The sequence below is a fragment of the Hyperoodon ampullatus genome (assembly GCF_949752795.1).
Source record: "Hyperoodon ampullatus genome assembly, chromosome: 9".
Classification (NCBI taxonomy): Eukaryota; Metazoa; Chordata; class Mammalia; order Artiodactyla; family Ziphiidae; genus Hyperoodon; species Hyperoodon ampullatus.
Genome location: NC_136922.1, coordinates 59,877,816 through 59,896,057, shown reverse-complemented (window position 1 = coordinate 59,896,057; position 18,242 = coordinate 59,877,816). Strand labels below are relative to the sequence as shown.

Below are 18,242 nucleotides of genomic sequence, written 5' to 3'. Positions count from 1 at the left end.
TGGATTAAAAGTGGAGCTAGAGGGCAACTTGAAGAAATGCTTCAGAACTCGTTGCTTTGTCCAGATAATGATTATAATGCTAATAATAATTGAAGAATGGGAAAGAGAAAGAGAGATACTGGCATTTTGCTTTCCTAAGGGGTGTCTTTTTCTCCTGTGGAATCTACAACTCTTTTAAAACTTTAAGAAATGGTAAAGACTGCCAGTTCTCCCGCCAGCCCCACCAGACCGTTAAATGACAAACTCTAGAGTCAAACATCAACCCCGAAATACGCAATTTCAGATAAGTTACACATTTACTGAAATCTTGTAAGTATTTATGTGACCGTTATATTTTAGGACACTATGTTATATGATAATAATCCGAAACTTGGTTACAAATGCAAGAGGCTGTTGTAAACGTATGCTTGTCCTTGGATCACCATCACCATCCCCTTTGCATGTTAAGTGACTGCTCAGGTAAATCTTAGTGAAAGTCCTACCATTGTTGTATATTCTGCAAAACATGTCATGTATAGATTTAGAAAGGAAAGGGAAGAAGGTACTGAAATAATGATCTTGGACTATTTACTATGAAGGGGCAAAGAGAGAGAAAGCTCTTCCGAGGATCATTTGTCTTGGTAGTAAACACAACCAGCTGAGTGAGCCTTTGAGGCTACAGGGGAACCCCAGGTTGGGAATGTCCTTCTGATAATAATTTTTACTTGCTTATGACAAGATTTTTTGTGGCATTTCGACAATATTTTCCGCCCCAATATAATCTGCTTTTCAAAGGATGTGATAGCTTTAAAAAATATTTAAAGCATCAGATAATTCACAGAATTCACTTTGTGTCAGATCTCCTGAGAGGTCCTACCCTAACATGGTGGCCTTTGGTTTGAACACAATTAATTTTTCATTTAAATTGGTATTTCCCAATACTTACTAAACATATTGCTGGAGAAATAATTTTCCTTTTTTATTTTTTAGAAAAGTCAGAATGGAAATCCATTCCCCTGAGACAGTTAGATGTTTACTTTCTATATTTTGCTCTATTAAGGGATTAGTATTTTTTCCTTGTTTATTGTGTTATGAGACTGCATTAGAAAGTTTAGGGATTCATCTTCACAGCACATCTTTAGTCAAGCAGTTATTTCAACCAGCACATTCATTTTGTTCATATTCACTATAAAATGCTATCTTGTAAATAAAGACATTCAGCACACTGTGAAAATGTATTTGTGCACCTGCTTTTCAAATATTTCTACTAAAAATAATAGTAAAAAAAAACAACTTAGACCTGTAGATAGTTGATACAGTGGTATTAATTATGTTAATAAAATAGTCACTGCCATTAAAATCTGAAGGAAATACTCGTTATTTTCCTATGCTAAACATGCACTGCACAGAAAGAAAAGGAGCAGGTTTGTCCTATACAAACCAAGGACCATTCTTTTCTATTATTATTCAGTTTTGTTTTGTTTTGTTTTTTGGCTACAAATTTTTCAAGCAAAAGGAGAAATCCCTCACAACTAAAATCCTAAAAATTTAGATAAGTGCTTCAAGAAGGTTAAAGTGTCAGGTATTCTAAAAGGGAGAGAAAAGAAAGGAGGAAGAGATAATATAAATTCCCAGGCTCCCTGTGGAAAATGAAAACCAGTTGTTTAGTATCAGCGATGCCCAGGCTGTCGTATTTTAAAGTCTGCTGTTGGGTCTGCATGTGTCTGAGAGGGCAGGTTTTGATATTTGTTGAAATGACAGGACTAGGAAAGGCCTTAAACCTTGACCTTGATGAAAAAAGACAATTTGTGACCTTGACTTTTGACAGCTCATGAATTGGCCTCGGCTGGATTAGTAGATCAAGGGCGCCACCTCGCGTTGACAAGCTTCCTTGTAATTCTTCAGCTTCAAGGGAATCAAAAGTCTTACCTCCTTGACTCCTTGTTTTAGAGATTTAGTACTCATTTCTTTGGCTCCAGATGGAGCAAATTTGACTATATGTAACTTATACATGTGCCTGTATATATGTGAATATATATCATATGTGTATACATGTATGCATTTGCATATCAGTGCTTGTGTGTGCTTGTATATGTATTTGTAGAATCTGTACAGATACAGTATCATTAATTACTGATGACCCAGGATGATATAATTTAAGGTGATTTCAAGAGTTCAGGTACAAAATGTACCTTACATTGATGAAGTTTTGCTCCTTTTCTTTAACGGCTAAGTTTGATTTGTATTCACAGTGGCTTGCTCTGCATCAGATTTCTGCAGATCTGCTTTTAAGCTGTACATTTTTGTTACAGTCTAAGAGGTGTTCTTAAATAACCATTCCTTCTCGGCCCTCACCCTCCAAGGTGGTCTTCCATCCTAATTAGAGCTATAGGGGAATCTATACGGTAAATAAAAAGTTTCAGATGCCTTTCTAACTCTAGAGCTCTAGAGTTACATTTCAGAAATTCAGAGAAACTCACCTCTTAAGAGGTCAGTATGGAGAGCTTAAAGATCTCATATCTACAAAATGACCATAATATGGATGCAGACGGAGAGTTATCCTGGATAGCTTAGAGTTGAGTGCTGCGCCTGGGTGGTGTGCAATCTTATACTGATGTTTTCTAAGCTGCCGTTTGATTTATGGAAGAAATATGTACATTTAATATTAACAACCACCATCAAAACTATACTGGTAATAACAATCATATCTACTACTTATTGACCCCAAACAACACATCAGATGTGTTTAGAGTCATAACTAATACATATGTATGTTTATATGTTTAATATAAACATAAGGTGATGTGTTTTGTCAGAAACATGCTACGCATATATGTATTGAAATGTTGGTGGAACCAGGATCCTTAGGGTGCAGAATTTCAAGATGAGGTTAATTTTATCTTTATGTTAGAGGAAAGTAATTGTGAACTGAGTAAACGTATTCATCATTTTATGGAAAATAATATTGGTTGGTTACAAACCTGGCTGACGGAAACCTCTCCAACCTGAAGACTTAGAGCTCCTTTATTGATGGAGGATTATAGAAAGAATCTCTAAAACTGTCTCAAAAACAGCATGGTCTTGAAATGTACGCACGGAATGGTCTTGTGAAGTGCAATCAAATTTTGCTGCCCCGAGGATTTTCACTCCACTTGTGGGAGCAAATGAAAATTATGCTTCAGATCAACCTCCCCACATCTTGTTCCGCAGCACTCCGTTTCTAAATGAGCTGCCATCAAGCCAAAATAACAGCTTTCTCCCAAAGTGTTTAAAGTGGTGGAAAATCCCCTCAAAGCTGGATCAGACTGTGTGTTTACGAACAGCTCCAAAGGGGACTCTTCTGTTGACGGGGGATATTTTTCTTTAGATGTAAGAAATATTCTGAGCTTCAGGCCTAGGAAGGAGGCCAACAGCAGCTCTACAGCCGGAATACCACCCCTTTCACAAGCCATCGCCACTGCAGGAACTCTGGGTAAAGTAGTAGTTTTCTTTTTTTTTTCTCCCTTCAGCTTTTGAAACTAATGACAGAAGATATTTCAGAGCTTTTTTCTCCCTGTTCTGAAACAGATGTTGATAATGTTGATCTTACCTCTTACTTAAAATTCCCATGGATCTACCAGATAACCTGAAGTAAGCATGGATTATGATGGCTCCCCAATACCCAAATAGCAATTAATATGAACCTTTAGAAAAAAGACATCCAGGAGGATGCCAGCCACTATGTAGGAATAATAACGCCAAACACTGGGATAGTGTGGTTGAATAGCCGATTCAAGTATTTTTTTTTCCTAAAAGGGACACACTTTCAGAATAAGAAATTGTAATATGGAAACAACTAGACACCGTTTCCGTCTATTAAATTAGCAATGATTTTTAATCCTGTAGTGGCCTGTCATGTGACCATTTTTTAAAAATTGTAAATATGGGACTTAAAAAATCTACTTTTTCCATCTGCTCTTAATACTGTCAAATTTATTGAGGTATTTTAAGTGGATGATTGTAAAACGCCACTTTGCATTTCACAACTATTTATGCCTGATACAGAGCTTAAGCCGTCCATTTAAGTTGTTTTTTTTTTTTTTTGAAAACAGAAAACAACTTTTTAAAGAAAGGGGGAGAAAATTATTCTTTTTAAAAATTCAATCTAATTGAGATATTTTCTTAAAATTCACGAGGCAGCGAAATTCAGCTGAGGATGATACATATGTGTGCGGGTAGCTAATGACACATTTCACCGTATGATAATACATGTGCGGATTACACCCTGCTGAGTGTGTTTGGAGGGTTTGGTGAAGATGCGGCTACTCGCTTCCTCTCTGCGAATTCCCGAGTTTCTTTCGGAGGGGAGACGGAGCCTGCCCGGGACTGCTAAGCTCCAGACCCAGGGGGTTCAGAGGCGCCCTTCCGGATTTGCGAACCTCTATGGAGGAGACGCTAGGGGCTTGCTGATTTATGCGCATTCCTTTAAAGTTGATCGAATGCGTGTCAGCAGCCCAAGACCTGGAGAATCAGAGAAATGTGCAGCGAGTTGCTCACATCCCATTTTTCATAAGCAAAGATGTAACGTTATCCAAGAGGCCTGGGGAGATTTATGCCTCAGTTTTAGGACACGCACACAATAATTAAGTTTTCACCCGCCAGGCCGCCGGGTCAATAACAGACGGCTTCATTCTTTATGAAAATACCCACTTTCTGATCGGCTGCTTCAATCCTAGCGCATCTGCCTAGCGCCGACGAATGCCTGAAAGGTGTTTGCTATTTTTAATTTGATTTTCAAGGGAAGAAAAAGGACGCTGGCACAGAAAAGTCCTCCGTGGAAGCAGCCAAGGCCTCGCCACAGTTGATTTCATTTCTGCCTGGCTCCGTCGCGTCGCCGAAGAGCTGGATCCACCCGGCAGCAGTCTTCACAACGGGGCCTCGGAGATGTGCGAACCTTTGCGGGCGGTCGCGCAGCGGCGCGGGGCCTCCTCCAGGTGCAGGGACGGGGACGCGCGGGAGAAGTACCGCCGCGGACCTGGGGAGCCACCCGATGCCGCGCCCCTCGGGGGCCGAGGAGGCTCGAAATCCTCCGCGCGTCGGTATGAACTCTCTCCTCAAAATGGAGGCTCAAAGCCTTAGAGAGCCGGCCTCGCTCGGACGGCTTGTGGGCCGGAGGGGGCGTGCAGCAGGACATTAGGCAGAGGTCAAGGCCCCGACGCCCTAAGCCCGCGCCGGGCGGACTCCGGAGGGCCGGCCACCGCGCCGCGCCTCGTCCCGCCGCTGCAGGCTGACGTCACCGCCGCCCGCGCGGGCCTTCGCGGGTCTCTCTAGGCGTTATTTGATGAGGACAAGCCGAGTCAAACGAATGTTTTGTGCGGGTGCCCCTTCTCCGCCCCGCCCCTCCCTCCCCATGAGAATAATCGGGTATTTAATCTCTCCCGGTCTTAATTCTTGGCAGCGTGGAAGGTGGTTTGCAACGGGAAATAAAACTTGACAGGAGCATTTTCTCCAAAGGGGGTTCTGAAACGGGCTGAAAAGAAACCGTGTTTTCCTCTACCAAATACTTCCGCTTTCTGAGCCCCGGCCTGACGGGTGGGGTGAGATCCGAGGGAGCGGAGAGCGAACGGGGCACGCACGGCCACGTTGCGGACCCGTGCGGCCGCATCCGGGCGCCCCGCGCAGTCCCGGGTCTCCGCCCGGGCCGGAAGGCAGATTCGGCCTCGCTTCATCCCGCGCCTCGGCCACGCTAGGCTCGGCTGTAGGCCCGGCGCCGCCCGCAGCCCGAGGCCAGGACCCGGCGCACGGGAAGTTGGCACAGACGGGGGCCCGGCTGGCACCCAGGGTAGTACCCTGGCCCTGGCTGAGGGCGGCTGGGGTTAAGTGAAAAAAGAGGGCGCGGTGGGGGGCGGGGTGACTTAGATCGCTAGGCTTAAGCTCTGAGGCTTTTGGCCCAGGGGAGTTAGGGACAAGAGCTCGCAAAGGCGACGGTGAGACCACTGCTGGGAGCTTTGTTCCGGCTGCGGGTCTGCGGACACTGCACAAAATGGAGGGGGGAATGGGGGTGAGCGGCATGCGTTGTCCGGGCTGCTATTGGGTGGGAGAGGTTGGAAAGAGCAGAACCCCCCTCCCGGCAGCTCAGAGAGCGCCCTCCTCTCGCGCCGTAAAGGTCAAGTCCTCCGCACCATGGCTGTCTCCATGGTCAGGGCCGGTCGCCGCGGGAAGGCGCAGGACACACAACTGGCCGGCTGCAAGCTGGTTCTGATACCCTGGGATCGTGGACTGGAGGCAGTTCTTTCTTGGTTACCAACTCCTTCGCCCCCAGCCGTATTGAAGAGGAGCTCCCGCAGCCAGGGGTGGCCCAGGCTATGTGCCCGTCGAGTCCTGGAAGAGCTGAGCCCGCGGAAGCTTAGCCCGGGTGAGAGGCAACGCCTTCAAGCTCAGGAGAGCGGACGCGGCTGGATCCGAGTCGTGAGCTCCGGTAGAAACAAGGGACCTGGCGGGGCAGCTGGGCCAGCTGGGCATGGAATAGAATAGGGAAGCAAGGAACCTGCTGGGAGCCTCTATTGAGGTCTCTGAGTCCAGGTCCGCTCCCTCAGTGCATGGCAGGCCTTTGGTGAGAACTTTGATGCTCTTCTTCTCCTGCCTAAAATATGGGCCAAGAAGTGAGATGCATTCTGCCAAAGGTAAAAATCCCTGACTCCCAGACCCCAAGAACCCCCTCACTGTGCTGTGGAGGGGTCGGGGCCCCTTACCTCTGCCCATAGCCTGCTTTCAGCAGGTCACCGCATCAGGCCTAGTGGTCAATCGCTTAAACCTGCTCTGCCGCCGAGCTTATTCCTCCAGGTGAATCAAAGAGGCCCTGCAAATGATTTCATCTTTTTTTTTTTTTTAACAGAATACAGGAAAGCTGAGCTGTATCCCTAGGGCTGCATGGGTGGAATCTTGAGGGGACAGTAGGTAGGTAGAAGGATTGTCCGTGGACAGGTACCATCACAGAACTGCCTATCAGGGCACATAGGGGAGACTCCTAGGGCAGGGTTTGACTAGGCAGGGGCTCGCTCTTCTCCAGCCTGGAGCGTGAGCCATGGATCGAGGCTGAGTAGAACCGGAGGAGCCTGGGGAACGGCCCTAGGTGGCAGCTGAAGCTTGGAGTATGGGAGGTTCCTGTTAGCCACAGCCATGCGGACCAAGACCCCGAGGACCAGAAATGGCCTTCTGGTTGGGCTGCCGTCTTTTGTCCTCTTTCTTACGGATACACTTGGCTGGGGCAACCCAAGCCCCGTTTGGGCCGAAGTTGCGGGGAGAATGGAAGGCAGACACTGGGAACCAGGGCTTTGCCCTTCAACCCCCACCCCCATCTGTTCCCACTCAGTAGGGGAAAAAAATCTTTAATGAGTCCACCACAATAAAAATAAAAATAGTTCTTCTCAAAGGAAGTAACCCTCTTTCTCCCATCACTTTGGGACACACGAAACTAAATAATAACCAGCTTGCTTGGGTGTCTGAGACCCTCTGCTAAACCCTATGCCCCACCCCTCAGTGGCCAGTGGAAGGACGTGGACTTCTTCAGATCTTTAGGGACCTTGGAGATTGGACCTGTGAGTCAGATAAGAACCAACCATAAGGTCAAGTTCAAGGCATTACCTGTTCCCCATGCTTTAGGGAAGGGAGGAGGAGCTTGTGGGTGGGACAGGTGCCTCTCCAAGCCAAGGAGATAAATTAACCCCTGCCTCCACCTAGTAGTGATAGAAGGGGGTCTCCTGATATTTCATTGAAGCCTCAGTGCCTCCTCTAGACGGTGCCTGGAAATGTGATTAGTTGGCCACGATCTGCCAATAGACCATTTCCTAGGAACAAATTCTAGGAGATCTCCTGAGCTTCCCAGACAACCCATCTCCCAGGCTTACCATGGAGGACAGATGTACCTCCAGGATATCTCCCACTTGGAAAGAGAAAGCCCCCAAATGGCGGCCTGGCCTCCAGCCCCGTGAAGGGCTTGATAGCCATTTCCACCCTGGGTCCTCCAGCTGGCTCTTGCACCTGTGTGCAGTATGATCACAGGGGTTGAATTGGTCTTTTGTATAGCCTTCTAGAAACAGGTGTGGCATTTAGGGACAGAGGAAGGTAGGGGCTCAGACCAGTAAGAAAAAGCAAAAAATTTGGTGCCCTATGTGATCCACAGATAAACAACTGTTGATCTTTGGGAGTGAATTTTGGTTTGTCAGGTGGGCCTTACCCCTCCCAGGCCGGCTGCCATCCAAGGTTGCCAGGCCTAGAAAATCAGGAGCTGAGTCCTAAGAAGAGAAGGAGAGAGTGTTGATCAGAGAGGGAGGGAGAGAAAAAGAACCTGGAATGGAGTATTCAGAAGAAGGAAGTGAGAGGTCCAGTTCAGACCCCTGGTGGAGGCCTGAATTGGGGGAGAGTCAGGAACTTAACCAGCCTCCTTTCTCTGTGCTTTCCGAACTGAGTGCCCTCCAGTGGCACCTCAGCTCTTGCTCAGCTTAGGGGAGGTATCGGAAGAGGCGGGAGGCCGCAGAAGGGGAGACTCAGCTGGAAAGAGGCAGGAGACCAGCAAGCAGGAGCCGCAGGGAGATGGAGACGGATGGCTAGGGAGGTAATAGAGTGAGCGGACAGCCTGATGTTGGCATTCACACTAAGGGTTGTGCACTGAGCAGTCACAGGGCTGCAGGTGGCACAGGGACTTCAGGTTCTCAGATTCCGGGACAATGAGCCGCTGCCAGAGGCCAAGCCAGCCCCGAAGAGAGAAGAGGGCAGCCTAGCAGCGTGGCCAGTTGGGGTTGGGAACCCCGGAGTGTGGAGGCGCTCCCTGCCCCCCAGCTCCATCCTCCCTCAGAGTGAGCGGGTGTTAGGCTGCCTATCAAGTGATGGTCCTTTCTGCTCACATCCCTTGAATGACTCTGCTGGAAACGCCCCCAGCATGACAACACCGGTGCACACTAACTGTGCCAAGGCTACCCAGCCTGGGCACTGCCAGCAGGCACCCTCCGGCTGCTGCCCAGACCCCTCGGCTGCAAGAAGAAGGGGAGGCGGCAGTGCTGGGCAGAGGCATCTGGACACACTTTATTCCCATATCCCGCCTGGGAAGGCGCGTGGAGTGCAGGGCTCCCGAATCCCCGCCACGGAGCACTCAGCCCGCCCGCCAAGGAGGGTCCGGGAGGTGTTGCAGAATCCCCCAACCCCCCACTTTTAGGGCCAAATCAAATGAAGTTTGGAAAGGCTTGGTCTGCTTTGCTGAGCAAATCGCCTCGTTAGCCGTTTCCGCCTGACAAGGCTGGCTCCGGCGCCAGCCTTCTCCTCTCCGGGTGGCCATCTCCAAATGCTGCGCGGGGAGCAACGGGTCGGCCCTGCGAGGGCTGCCTGGACCCTGAAGTTTGGAAAAACAAGAAGAGATTGAAATGGCTCCCTCCCTTCTCCGCAGACACACACGCACCGTCAAGCCGCCGCCACTTCCTGCCTTTGTTTTTCTTCCTCCCAAACATTTTTGGCCTCTTGCATTAGCTGCCGTGGGGCTCCGGGTTGACGATAAAAGGAAATACACACTGAAGACTGTTTTCTGGAGATGGCCTCACACTGTGGAGCTCCTGAGAAAGGACAACTCATGGGAAACCAGTCTCCAGGGCCAATGTCACAGCCATGCCCGTCCTGGACTCTTCAAAAAATGCAACTCGCACTTGGCCTTCCAGGACAGCCTTAGCTCCCCGCCACCCCGTCGGGTGTTCTCTTGAGCCGGGTGGGCTCAGCTTGGCTGTTGGGCCTCCTGCAAAGCGGAAGAGTCAATTAGGCTCAGAGCAAAGTCAAAACCAAGGACCCGAAGCTCTGCCTCCCCTGCCTCCCTAAGATTTGGTCTGATCCTCAGAGCTGCACCTACCTCCAAATAGCACCCCCCAAAAACATTCACACCGCCAGTATATTCCAGGCAAGGGGGCAGAAGCGGGCAAAGCTGGGAACAGTGCGCAGCACTGGGGATCAGAGCATCCCCCTCCCGTCCCTAACGGGGAACTAAAAGCATTCGCCGCTCCAGGCGGTTTCCCTTCTAGCATCAAGAGCCTTTATCCTCATCCATCTTCACAGCAACGCCCCCACTCACCCCCTTCCAGGCTGCAAGACCCTCCCGGCACCCCGCTTTGGTTCAGCCGAATTGCCCTCCCAGCCGCTCCTAGAGCGCCTTCCCCTGCCCCAGCCTTTCCTCGGGAATTCGCCTTTGTCTCCTGCAGACACCCATGGGATCCAGACTGACCAGCACCCTCTCGGCTTGGCTCTCAAGAACATGGGAGGCACTAGTTCTACGGAACGGCACATATCCCTATACCAACCCTTCTGTGGTGACCCCCCTCTTCCTGGCACCAAGGGGAAAACCGATCTAATGGGGAGAGGGGCTGCGTGCAGCTAGGGTAGGTAGCCTGGCGTCCCCCGCTGGCAGGCCACTGCAGCCGGTCTGCTCAGGCACAGGCTGAAGTTGACTGCCAACGCTGCTATAAAACCCCAGGTCTGTCTAGAACAGTTTTTGGTTCTCCTAGACGCCCCCGGGTTCAATTATAGTCTTAAAAGCCCTAACGCAAGTGCAAGAATTTGTTTGCCTTCACCCAGGGGCAGGGCAAGCCCCGCAATGGTGGCGCCTTTGTTATGGCAAAGTCACTGAAACCCCTCAAGCATTCCTTTTGTCCGAGGGTCGGGGTGGCGGGGACTGGGTGGGCTGCTGGGAGAGAGTTTGAGAGAGCCAAAATCAGCCAGGGAATGACTTAAATACTGCTGTTCGCAAACCTCTCCTTCTCCCTTTTATATTCAGTCTTCAAGAAAGAGATGCTGTGGAGAAATAAATATTTTGCCTTGTTGGTCACCGCTGGAAATAGAAGTTTTTTCGCTGCAGGGCAATCCTGTAACTGTGATTCCCAGCTTTAGGAGGTCTCAAGCTGCCCTTCCCAATGACCTTCCTTCCCACCAGACCTTTTCACTCACCCCGATACTGCCCTCTGCACAAGCCACAGTGGCCAAATATGTCAAGCTGGAGATGCACAAATAATTTCAAGTTCAGCTCTCAGGGATTCAAGGGGCATGGAAGTTCTTGCAGCAAATCCTGAATAAAGCGTTCATTAAACCAATGTGTCGGAGTAGTTTGATTTGTGATACGCAACCCTGTAAAGGAGGGGGGGGGTTGGAGCCACATAAACATAAATGCTAATAAATTAGTGTACTCCACTACAGAGTAATTACTTGATATTATTGATATTTACAGCGAGTATTCAAATGCAATGGTGGGCCATCATTTAGAGAAAATACATAATGAGAATATTTCTTTTCCAGTGCAATACACGATTAGATTTTGTTATTGTGTCAGTTACAGTTAGCTCAGCAATAAATAAATAAATCGATGTTGACACTTAAATACCAAAGATCTTAGAGGTTATACTCTAAATCTCCCCGAGATATATAAATACCTTCGGCTATTTCCTGGATGGGGAAAGGGAAAAGGTTATTCTTTTTCATTTTTCAACTCTCCTTCAGCGACATCCAGTTCCTTCCAAGAAGATAGGTGTGGGGAGGCCTCAGAGCTGAACCCCACCCAGCGCCTGGCCCTGCCTGGCTGCTCTATGCCCTCCTCTTCTGCTTCTCCCAAACATTGTTCATTCAGTGCTGCAGGATGGCAAGCATTTTTCACCATCTCATTTTTTTTTCTTTCCTCTTCCCAAGAAAGCTAGACTCATACTAGCTGCTGTGGCCTCTGTCTCTCTCTTTAGCTCAAACCTAGCCTTTTCAAAGCGTTCTTTTCACCCAAGGTGCTGGGAGGTTCAGACAGACACCTCTTTTCTTTGGCATTGTGTCCCTTCTGTGGGATGAGTAGCCGGAAAGGCGCCGAGCCTTCTGAGTTTCTGCCCTGCACATCCCTGGCTCTCAAGCTTTGCAGAGGAAAGGTGGCGTGTTACCCCTTTCTCAGCCACGGCTCCCTGGCCCTCGCCCCCTGCTCGCTGCCCCCACTCTCCCTACAGCTCTGGAGCTCAGCTGTGGGCTCCCGGAAGGTGCAGCATACCGAGGAGAAGTCTCCTTGGATGTCAGCGCCTCTAAAGCAGCCCAAGGCTCGCCTCAATTCCATGGTTCCCCGAGTCCTCAGCTCCAGAAGACCCGGCAGGGGGGCGGGCGGACCAGTGCGCAGCGGCGCAGCTCCCACGCCTCTGGCTCTGTGGTGTCACTCCGAACCCCGGCAGACAGCGAGGAGGAGCGGGTTTCTCCAAGGGCAGGGCGTGGGGTGAGGAGGCCGGCAGGGAGAATGAAAGGGAGGTGGATCCCGGGTGAGACGAAGGGCTTTCCGGGACCTGCGGATCCCTGACAAACCGCGGGGGAAGCCGCCCAGGTTGTTGGCGGTTTAGGGACGGAAGGCACTAAAGCGCTTCGGAAGTGACCATGAATGCGAGCGTGTAATCAAGTCACCGTGCAAATCGGGCGAGCCACGAGGCAGGCACATCCACGGCTGCAAACCCTGGCCCGAAGGGGGTCCGGCCAAAGTCGGAGGCAGAGGTGGTTCCCAAAGCAAGCCTGTGGGAGGGGGACAGCGAAGAAGGAGGTGCGAACGCGAGCCTCCAGGCGAATAGATTCCAAGACCACGCACGGGCCACGCAGCGACGAGCTCCCACCCGGCCACCCCCAGCCTGTGGCTTCCCTCACCCGGGGAGTGGTGGGTGGCAGGAGTTGAGCTCTCTCACCGCCCTCGGCGCACTCGAGGGCCAGGACCGTGCAGCTGAGCACAAGCAATTGGCACGGGGTAGCACCCAGCCTCGCCGCGCGCCGGGAGGCCCCCCCCAGCCAACATGAGTTACACCGGCGATTACGTGCTTTCGGTGAGAACACCGAGTGACGATCTGTTGCTTCCCCTGAGGTGGCTACAAAGAAAGGAAGCCGGGGGCGGGGGGGGCGGTGGAAGAAAGGAAAGGAAAGGGGGGGGGGGAAGGTCCGGACTAGCTAGCAGCTTGTCAATTTCAACATCGGGTCACATGACCAGCACCTCCCTGCTAAGGATGGGGATAGATTTCCACGTCAGCTTACGTCTCCAAATTTCTACTTCACGGATCCGCTTCAAAGAGGCAGCTGCAGTGGAGAATCATGTTAAGCTCGGCTACTGCGGAAAGCCCAAGGTAGCCCAATGATGGATTTTGATGAGCGTGGCCCCTGCTCCTCTAACATGTATTTGCCAAGTTGTACTTACTACGTCTCGGGTCCAGATTTCTCCAGCCTCCCTTCTTTTCTGCCCCAGACCCCGTCTTCGCGCCCAATGACATACTCCTACTCTTCCAACCTGCCCCAGGTCCAACCCGTGCGCGAAGTGACCTTCAGAGAATACGCCATTGAGCCCGCCACTAAATGGCACCCCCGCGGCAATCTGGCCCACTGCTACTCCGCGGAGGAGCTCGTGCACAGAGACTGCCTGCAGGCGCCCAGCGCGGCCGGCGTGCCTGGCGACGTGCTGGCCAAGAGCTCGGCCAACGTCTACCACCACCCCACCCCCGCCGTCTCGTCCAATTTCTATAGCACCGTGGGCCGAAACGGCGTCCTGCCACAGGCTTTCGACCAGTTTTTCGAGACGGCCTACGGCACCCCGGAAAACCTCGCCTCCTCCGACTACCCTGGGGACAAGAGCGCCGAGAAGGGGCCCCCGGCAGCCGCGGCGACCTCCGCGGCGGCGGCGGCGGCGGCGGCGGCAGCGGCCACGGGCACGCCGGCAACTTCAAGTTCGGACAGCGGCGCCGGCGGCTGCCGGGAGGCGGCGGCGGCGGCGGAGGAAAAGGAGCGGCGGCGGCGCCCCGAGAGCAGCAGCAGCCCCGAGTCGTCTTCCGGCCACACTGAGGACAAGGCCGGCGGCTCCAGTACGTATAAAGGCAGCGCCCTGCGCTTTATGAAAGGGGAGTTGGAAATCTAGCGCAGCACCGCTGTTAAATTTTTATATGCTGTTTTATAAGCATATAAGGTTTATGAAGGGCCTTTAGGTTTCCCCCAACAAAACTTTGTTATAAAAGGCGGGATCACGTGGCGAGTGCTGAAATTGGCCGTGAAATACCCACCGGCCAAGGCATGCCTGCAAAAAAAAAAAACAAAACAAACAAAAAAAAACCAAACAAAAAACCCCACACAACTGCCTTTTCCCCTTTTTCCCCTTCTCAGCTCCCAAGCCCAGCAGCTCGGCCCCTCTCGGGACCAGGTCGGGGCTGGGGAGGCGGAGGTGGGCGCCTGTAAATTCCCCTTGCAAGGGCTCCGGAGCCTTTGATAGCGAGGTAATCCGGACATTTTTATAAAAGCCATGTGTTGCGCCGGGATTCCAGTCCCGGCCGGGATTCAAAGACATCGCTGTTTAACGATGGCACTAGGAGCGTGTTTAACATATAAAATAGCCCGCTTTGCTCGAGTAATACATTAAAAGAAACAAACTAACCCAAAGTTGGCCTTTTTGTCCAAAGGAAGCCATTTTCCTGTGGCGCGGTGGCAATTACGTGCTGCCTTCTGTCCGACTGCATGTTACAGTTGTTATTCAATCTGTCAAAAGCGGGTTTTTTTCTTTACTTCTGGTGGAGTTTTATTGAAAGGGGAGCAAGTCGAGCCTGCCCGCAGATCTGGGAAACCCCTCGTTCCTCCACCCTATCGGAATAGCACCCCTGCTCTGCCGGGGGGGACCAGGATGGCTGTGTGGCCTTGGTGTTCAGGAAAGGCCCAGGGTAGGGGGCTTCCGCTGCCACCTCCCCACCTCGCGGAAGCCAGGAGGCTGGCCGGGGAGGCAGGAGCTGATGGCCAGGACTCAGGCTGACGGAGACCCGGCAGCTGCCCCAGATGTTAACGAGGGCCGAGTCCCGCCGCAGCCGGGAAAGACTGGGGCTGGGGCCGCCTTTACTGCCTCGGGAACCGGCCGCCCAGGTGCTGGAAGGTGAAATGTCCGCGGGCGGGCGGCTGTTTGTTTAGTCTGGCCAGGCTGTAGGCAGCCGGCGACCCCCGCTCGCTGCTTTGAAAGCGGTTTCAGCGGCGCAAACTCGCCTGTTGCATTGAGGAGCCCTCCTTTCTGCTCTGGGGCAGAGTAAGCAGCTTCCCTGGGGGCCTATCTAGGGAGCTGGCTTTTATCTGGAGCTGAGCCTCCACCGGCAGCCTCTCCCCAGCCGGCAGTAGGAGCCTGAAGGCAGGGACCTGGGGGGACCTTGATGGGGCTTGGGCAGGGTCTCCAGTCCCTGCGGCCAGCCCTCTTCCTCCACTTGGGGCTCTGGGATGGATTAAAGCCGTCACACCTGGCTCTCTCCCTGCCTCTTTCTCCCTTCACAGGTGGCCAACGAACCCGAAAAAAGCGCTGCCCCTACACCAAGTACCAGATCCGGGAGCTGGAGCGGGAGTTCTTCTTCAGTGTGTACATCAACAAAGAGAAGCGCCTGCAGCTGTCTCGCATGCTCAACCTCACTGACCGTCAAGTCAAAATCTGGTTTCAGAACAGGAGAATGAAGGAAAAAAAAATTAACAGAGACCGTTTACAGTACTACTCGGCCAACCCGCTCCTCTAAGGCTCCAGCCAACTGGAACTGGGTGGGGGGCTTCATACACATGAGATTATATGCAGATTTTGACCTTGACAAGGTCAAGGCACGCGGTGACTTTTGAAGAAAGGCAACGTGCAAGAGAGAGGAGGCTACACGGAGACAGCCTGGAAGGAGGCCTCTCGGGACGCTCCTGGGCATCGGTGGTTAAGATTTCTAACAATAATTGGATTTGGAGAGTTGTGCATCAACGAGAATGAATGGTTCGGGGCCGCTGGTGGTTCACTCTTGGAGACTGCAGAGCTTCGGGTTGGGTGTGGTCTCCATCAGGGACTGGGCCCCCTCCAGGCCCCCTGGAGAATGACCCCGACCAGGGACCCTCCACATGGAGCCTGTCCACTTCCAGGACCCCTGCGTCAAGATCTCCAAACCCAGTTCAGTTTGGGAACAGGAGCAGAAGGAAAGGGGAGGATTCCTAGACATCCGGATTGGGACTCCTTTCCAAAGCCAATGTGAAAGATGACTGGGCTAAGAGGACGCTGTGAGGTGGGAGAGGGCTGCTGATCCTTGAGGGGAAAATAATCTACTATTCCAGGTGGCATTAGGGGCTCTCCACCCCCTCCTAGCCACTCACCACACTGTCCCAGGCCTGAGCTTCCAGCAGTCGACTTCTGCAGCTCACCTAGTTTTTCCTACCGATTAGGGTGTTCGTCCTGGCCTGCCACTCTGGCCTAAAGCCTAGTGACAGAGCAGACCATTCCCTAAGGTGGAAGACATCAAAAAGCCGAGAGGCTGCACCCAGGCCGCTGGCCCCCAGATCCCTGCAGGAAATGCCTGTGGAGTGCGGCAGCTTGGCAAAGTCTACAGCACACTTAAATCAAGCTTGGATTTGCTCAGCGGAGCGGCGGAGCGGCGGAGCAGCGGGCCTGGCCAGCGGTCCCCGGCTATGAGGGGCCTGAGCCCCCCAAGCACCCAGCTCCCACGCCACGCTCTGCCCATCGTCACCCCAGAACTGAGCTTGAAAGCTTCCAGCGACCTTCCAAGAGCTCGAGAGTGATTTGGAATTATTTTAAAAGATAAATGTTATATTATATATATATATATATTTCCCTGAAAGAACCAAAGCAAATTTTAAAAGATGCAATGTAGAGGGGGGAAAAAGATGAAGAAAATATTTAAAGGCTCTATCTGTTTACAGTGTTCCATGGTTAAACTCACTCACTGCTAAAAATATTTGAATGTACGCTTCATACAGGGATGGTGTTCAAAAGACTTGTAAATAAAGGAACTATAACCTATTTTGTTTGAATATATATATTTTGCCATTAGTTGATTGCCTTTGGGGTATTGGAGGGGATGGGAAGTGTGTCGGGAATGGTCTTTTTAATTTCTTGCAATATTTGAAAAGTGTTAGGGAGATGCTCTGAGGTTGTTCGGCCCTCCAGGGTCTGGGGACCTCAGCTGAGAAAGGCAGGCACCCTTCCATTAAATCTCCTCTGCCCCCCTGTGTTAAGAAGCGTCTGGTGGCTCTGTTTGTAACAGGAGTATTGGCCTGTCCTCCATTCTCACCCACTGCGTATGTCGCAGCATGTATACAGGTGACAGGGCACAAGGAAAATAAAGGCTGTGGAAACTTGAGTATTGGGTCCTGGTGTGACATTCCTCTCCCCGCTCGCCTTTTACTGCCAAATGTCTGCCCCCCACCCAGCACCAACAACGCCACCCCCCTTAGGAAAGGGGCAAGTTACTAGGCCCCTGAGCGGGTGGGGAGGTGACTTAGGATTTAACTCCATTAGAAGCCAAACTTAGGAAGCCAAGGTGAATGGCCAGGTCCTTGGCTTCCCTCACATGGGGAAGTGGGGTCCCAGGAATGGGGTATCTCAGGGCCTGGAATACGGGGCTTCATCCTCTCAAACTGACCCCAGCCCTGGGAGAAAGCCTTGGGGCTTGAGGTGGCCAGTGGGTCTGATCCCAGGCTGGACTCACTTACCTCAAGACTAGGAGGCCTGAAGTGGAAACACTCTAGGGTGCCCTGGGGAGCCCTGCAGCAAGAGGGAGACTGGTCTGGGTACAAAGACAGAGCAGTCTTAGGAGTCTCTAAGAGCACTTTCTTTTCTCCCCAGCTCCCAGTTGAGGCTGCCTTTTCCCTTTGGGGAAAGAAAGATACTGGTTTCCTCTTTGTTTTCTGCCTTTGAACTTCTGCCTTAAATTTGGACATCACCCATAACCTTGAGGGGCAGGGCGAAAGGCCAGAGCCTTTTGTTGCCCACCCCCACCCCCATCCCCACCCCCATCCCCACTCTCTCCCTAGCCACTCAGGCAGGATAAGAGCAGCAGAGAGGATGGAATTTGGAGAGAGGCCCCAGACCCCATAGCCCCGCTCTGTTTATTTGTTTGTGTGTTTGTCTAACTTGCGCGACTGGGGAAATTAAGCTCAAAGGGGAATGGGACGGACCCCGGAGATGAATGCCTAGGTTGACAGACACACAGAGGTGAACAAGGGCTCTCCTGGGGGCAGGGAAGTAGTGGGCAGGGAAGCCTAGGATTTAAGGAGACTTCCTTTGGGACGGTTAAAGATTAACCAAGTCTCACAAGTTGCTACAGAGAGTCTAGCCAGGAGGACTGTTCGAGGGCGGGCGGCGAGCGGGCGCGGGTTTGATTTCTGAGCCCTATAAAAGCCCATCCTCCGACGGCTGTGACAATGCGGTCGTAAACCCGTCCGGGCCCGGCCAATTTGCATATTTGGAATGCGCCGCTATAAACCCGGCT

The 18,242-nt window shown here is 51.6% G+C and overlaps 1 protein-coding gene across 1 annotated transcript; it reads left to right on the top strand.

Annotated features, from left to right (window-relative positions):
* Positions 1-13,111: 13,111 nt before the first annotated feature.
* HOXA11 (homeobox A11) lies at positions 13,112-15,500 on the top strand (the record flags this gene model as incomplete). Its single annotated transcript, XM_079711305.1, has 2 exons — positions 13,112-13,832; positions 15,268-15,500. The coding sequence occupies 2 exons, from the start codon at positions 13,112-13,114 to the stop codon at positions 15,498-15,500; spliced, it is 954 nt and encodes a 317-aa protein (XP_079567431.1).
* Between the last annotated feature and the right edge of the window lie 2,742 nt (positions 15,501-18,242).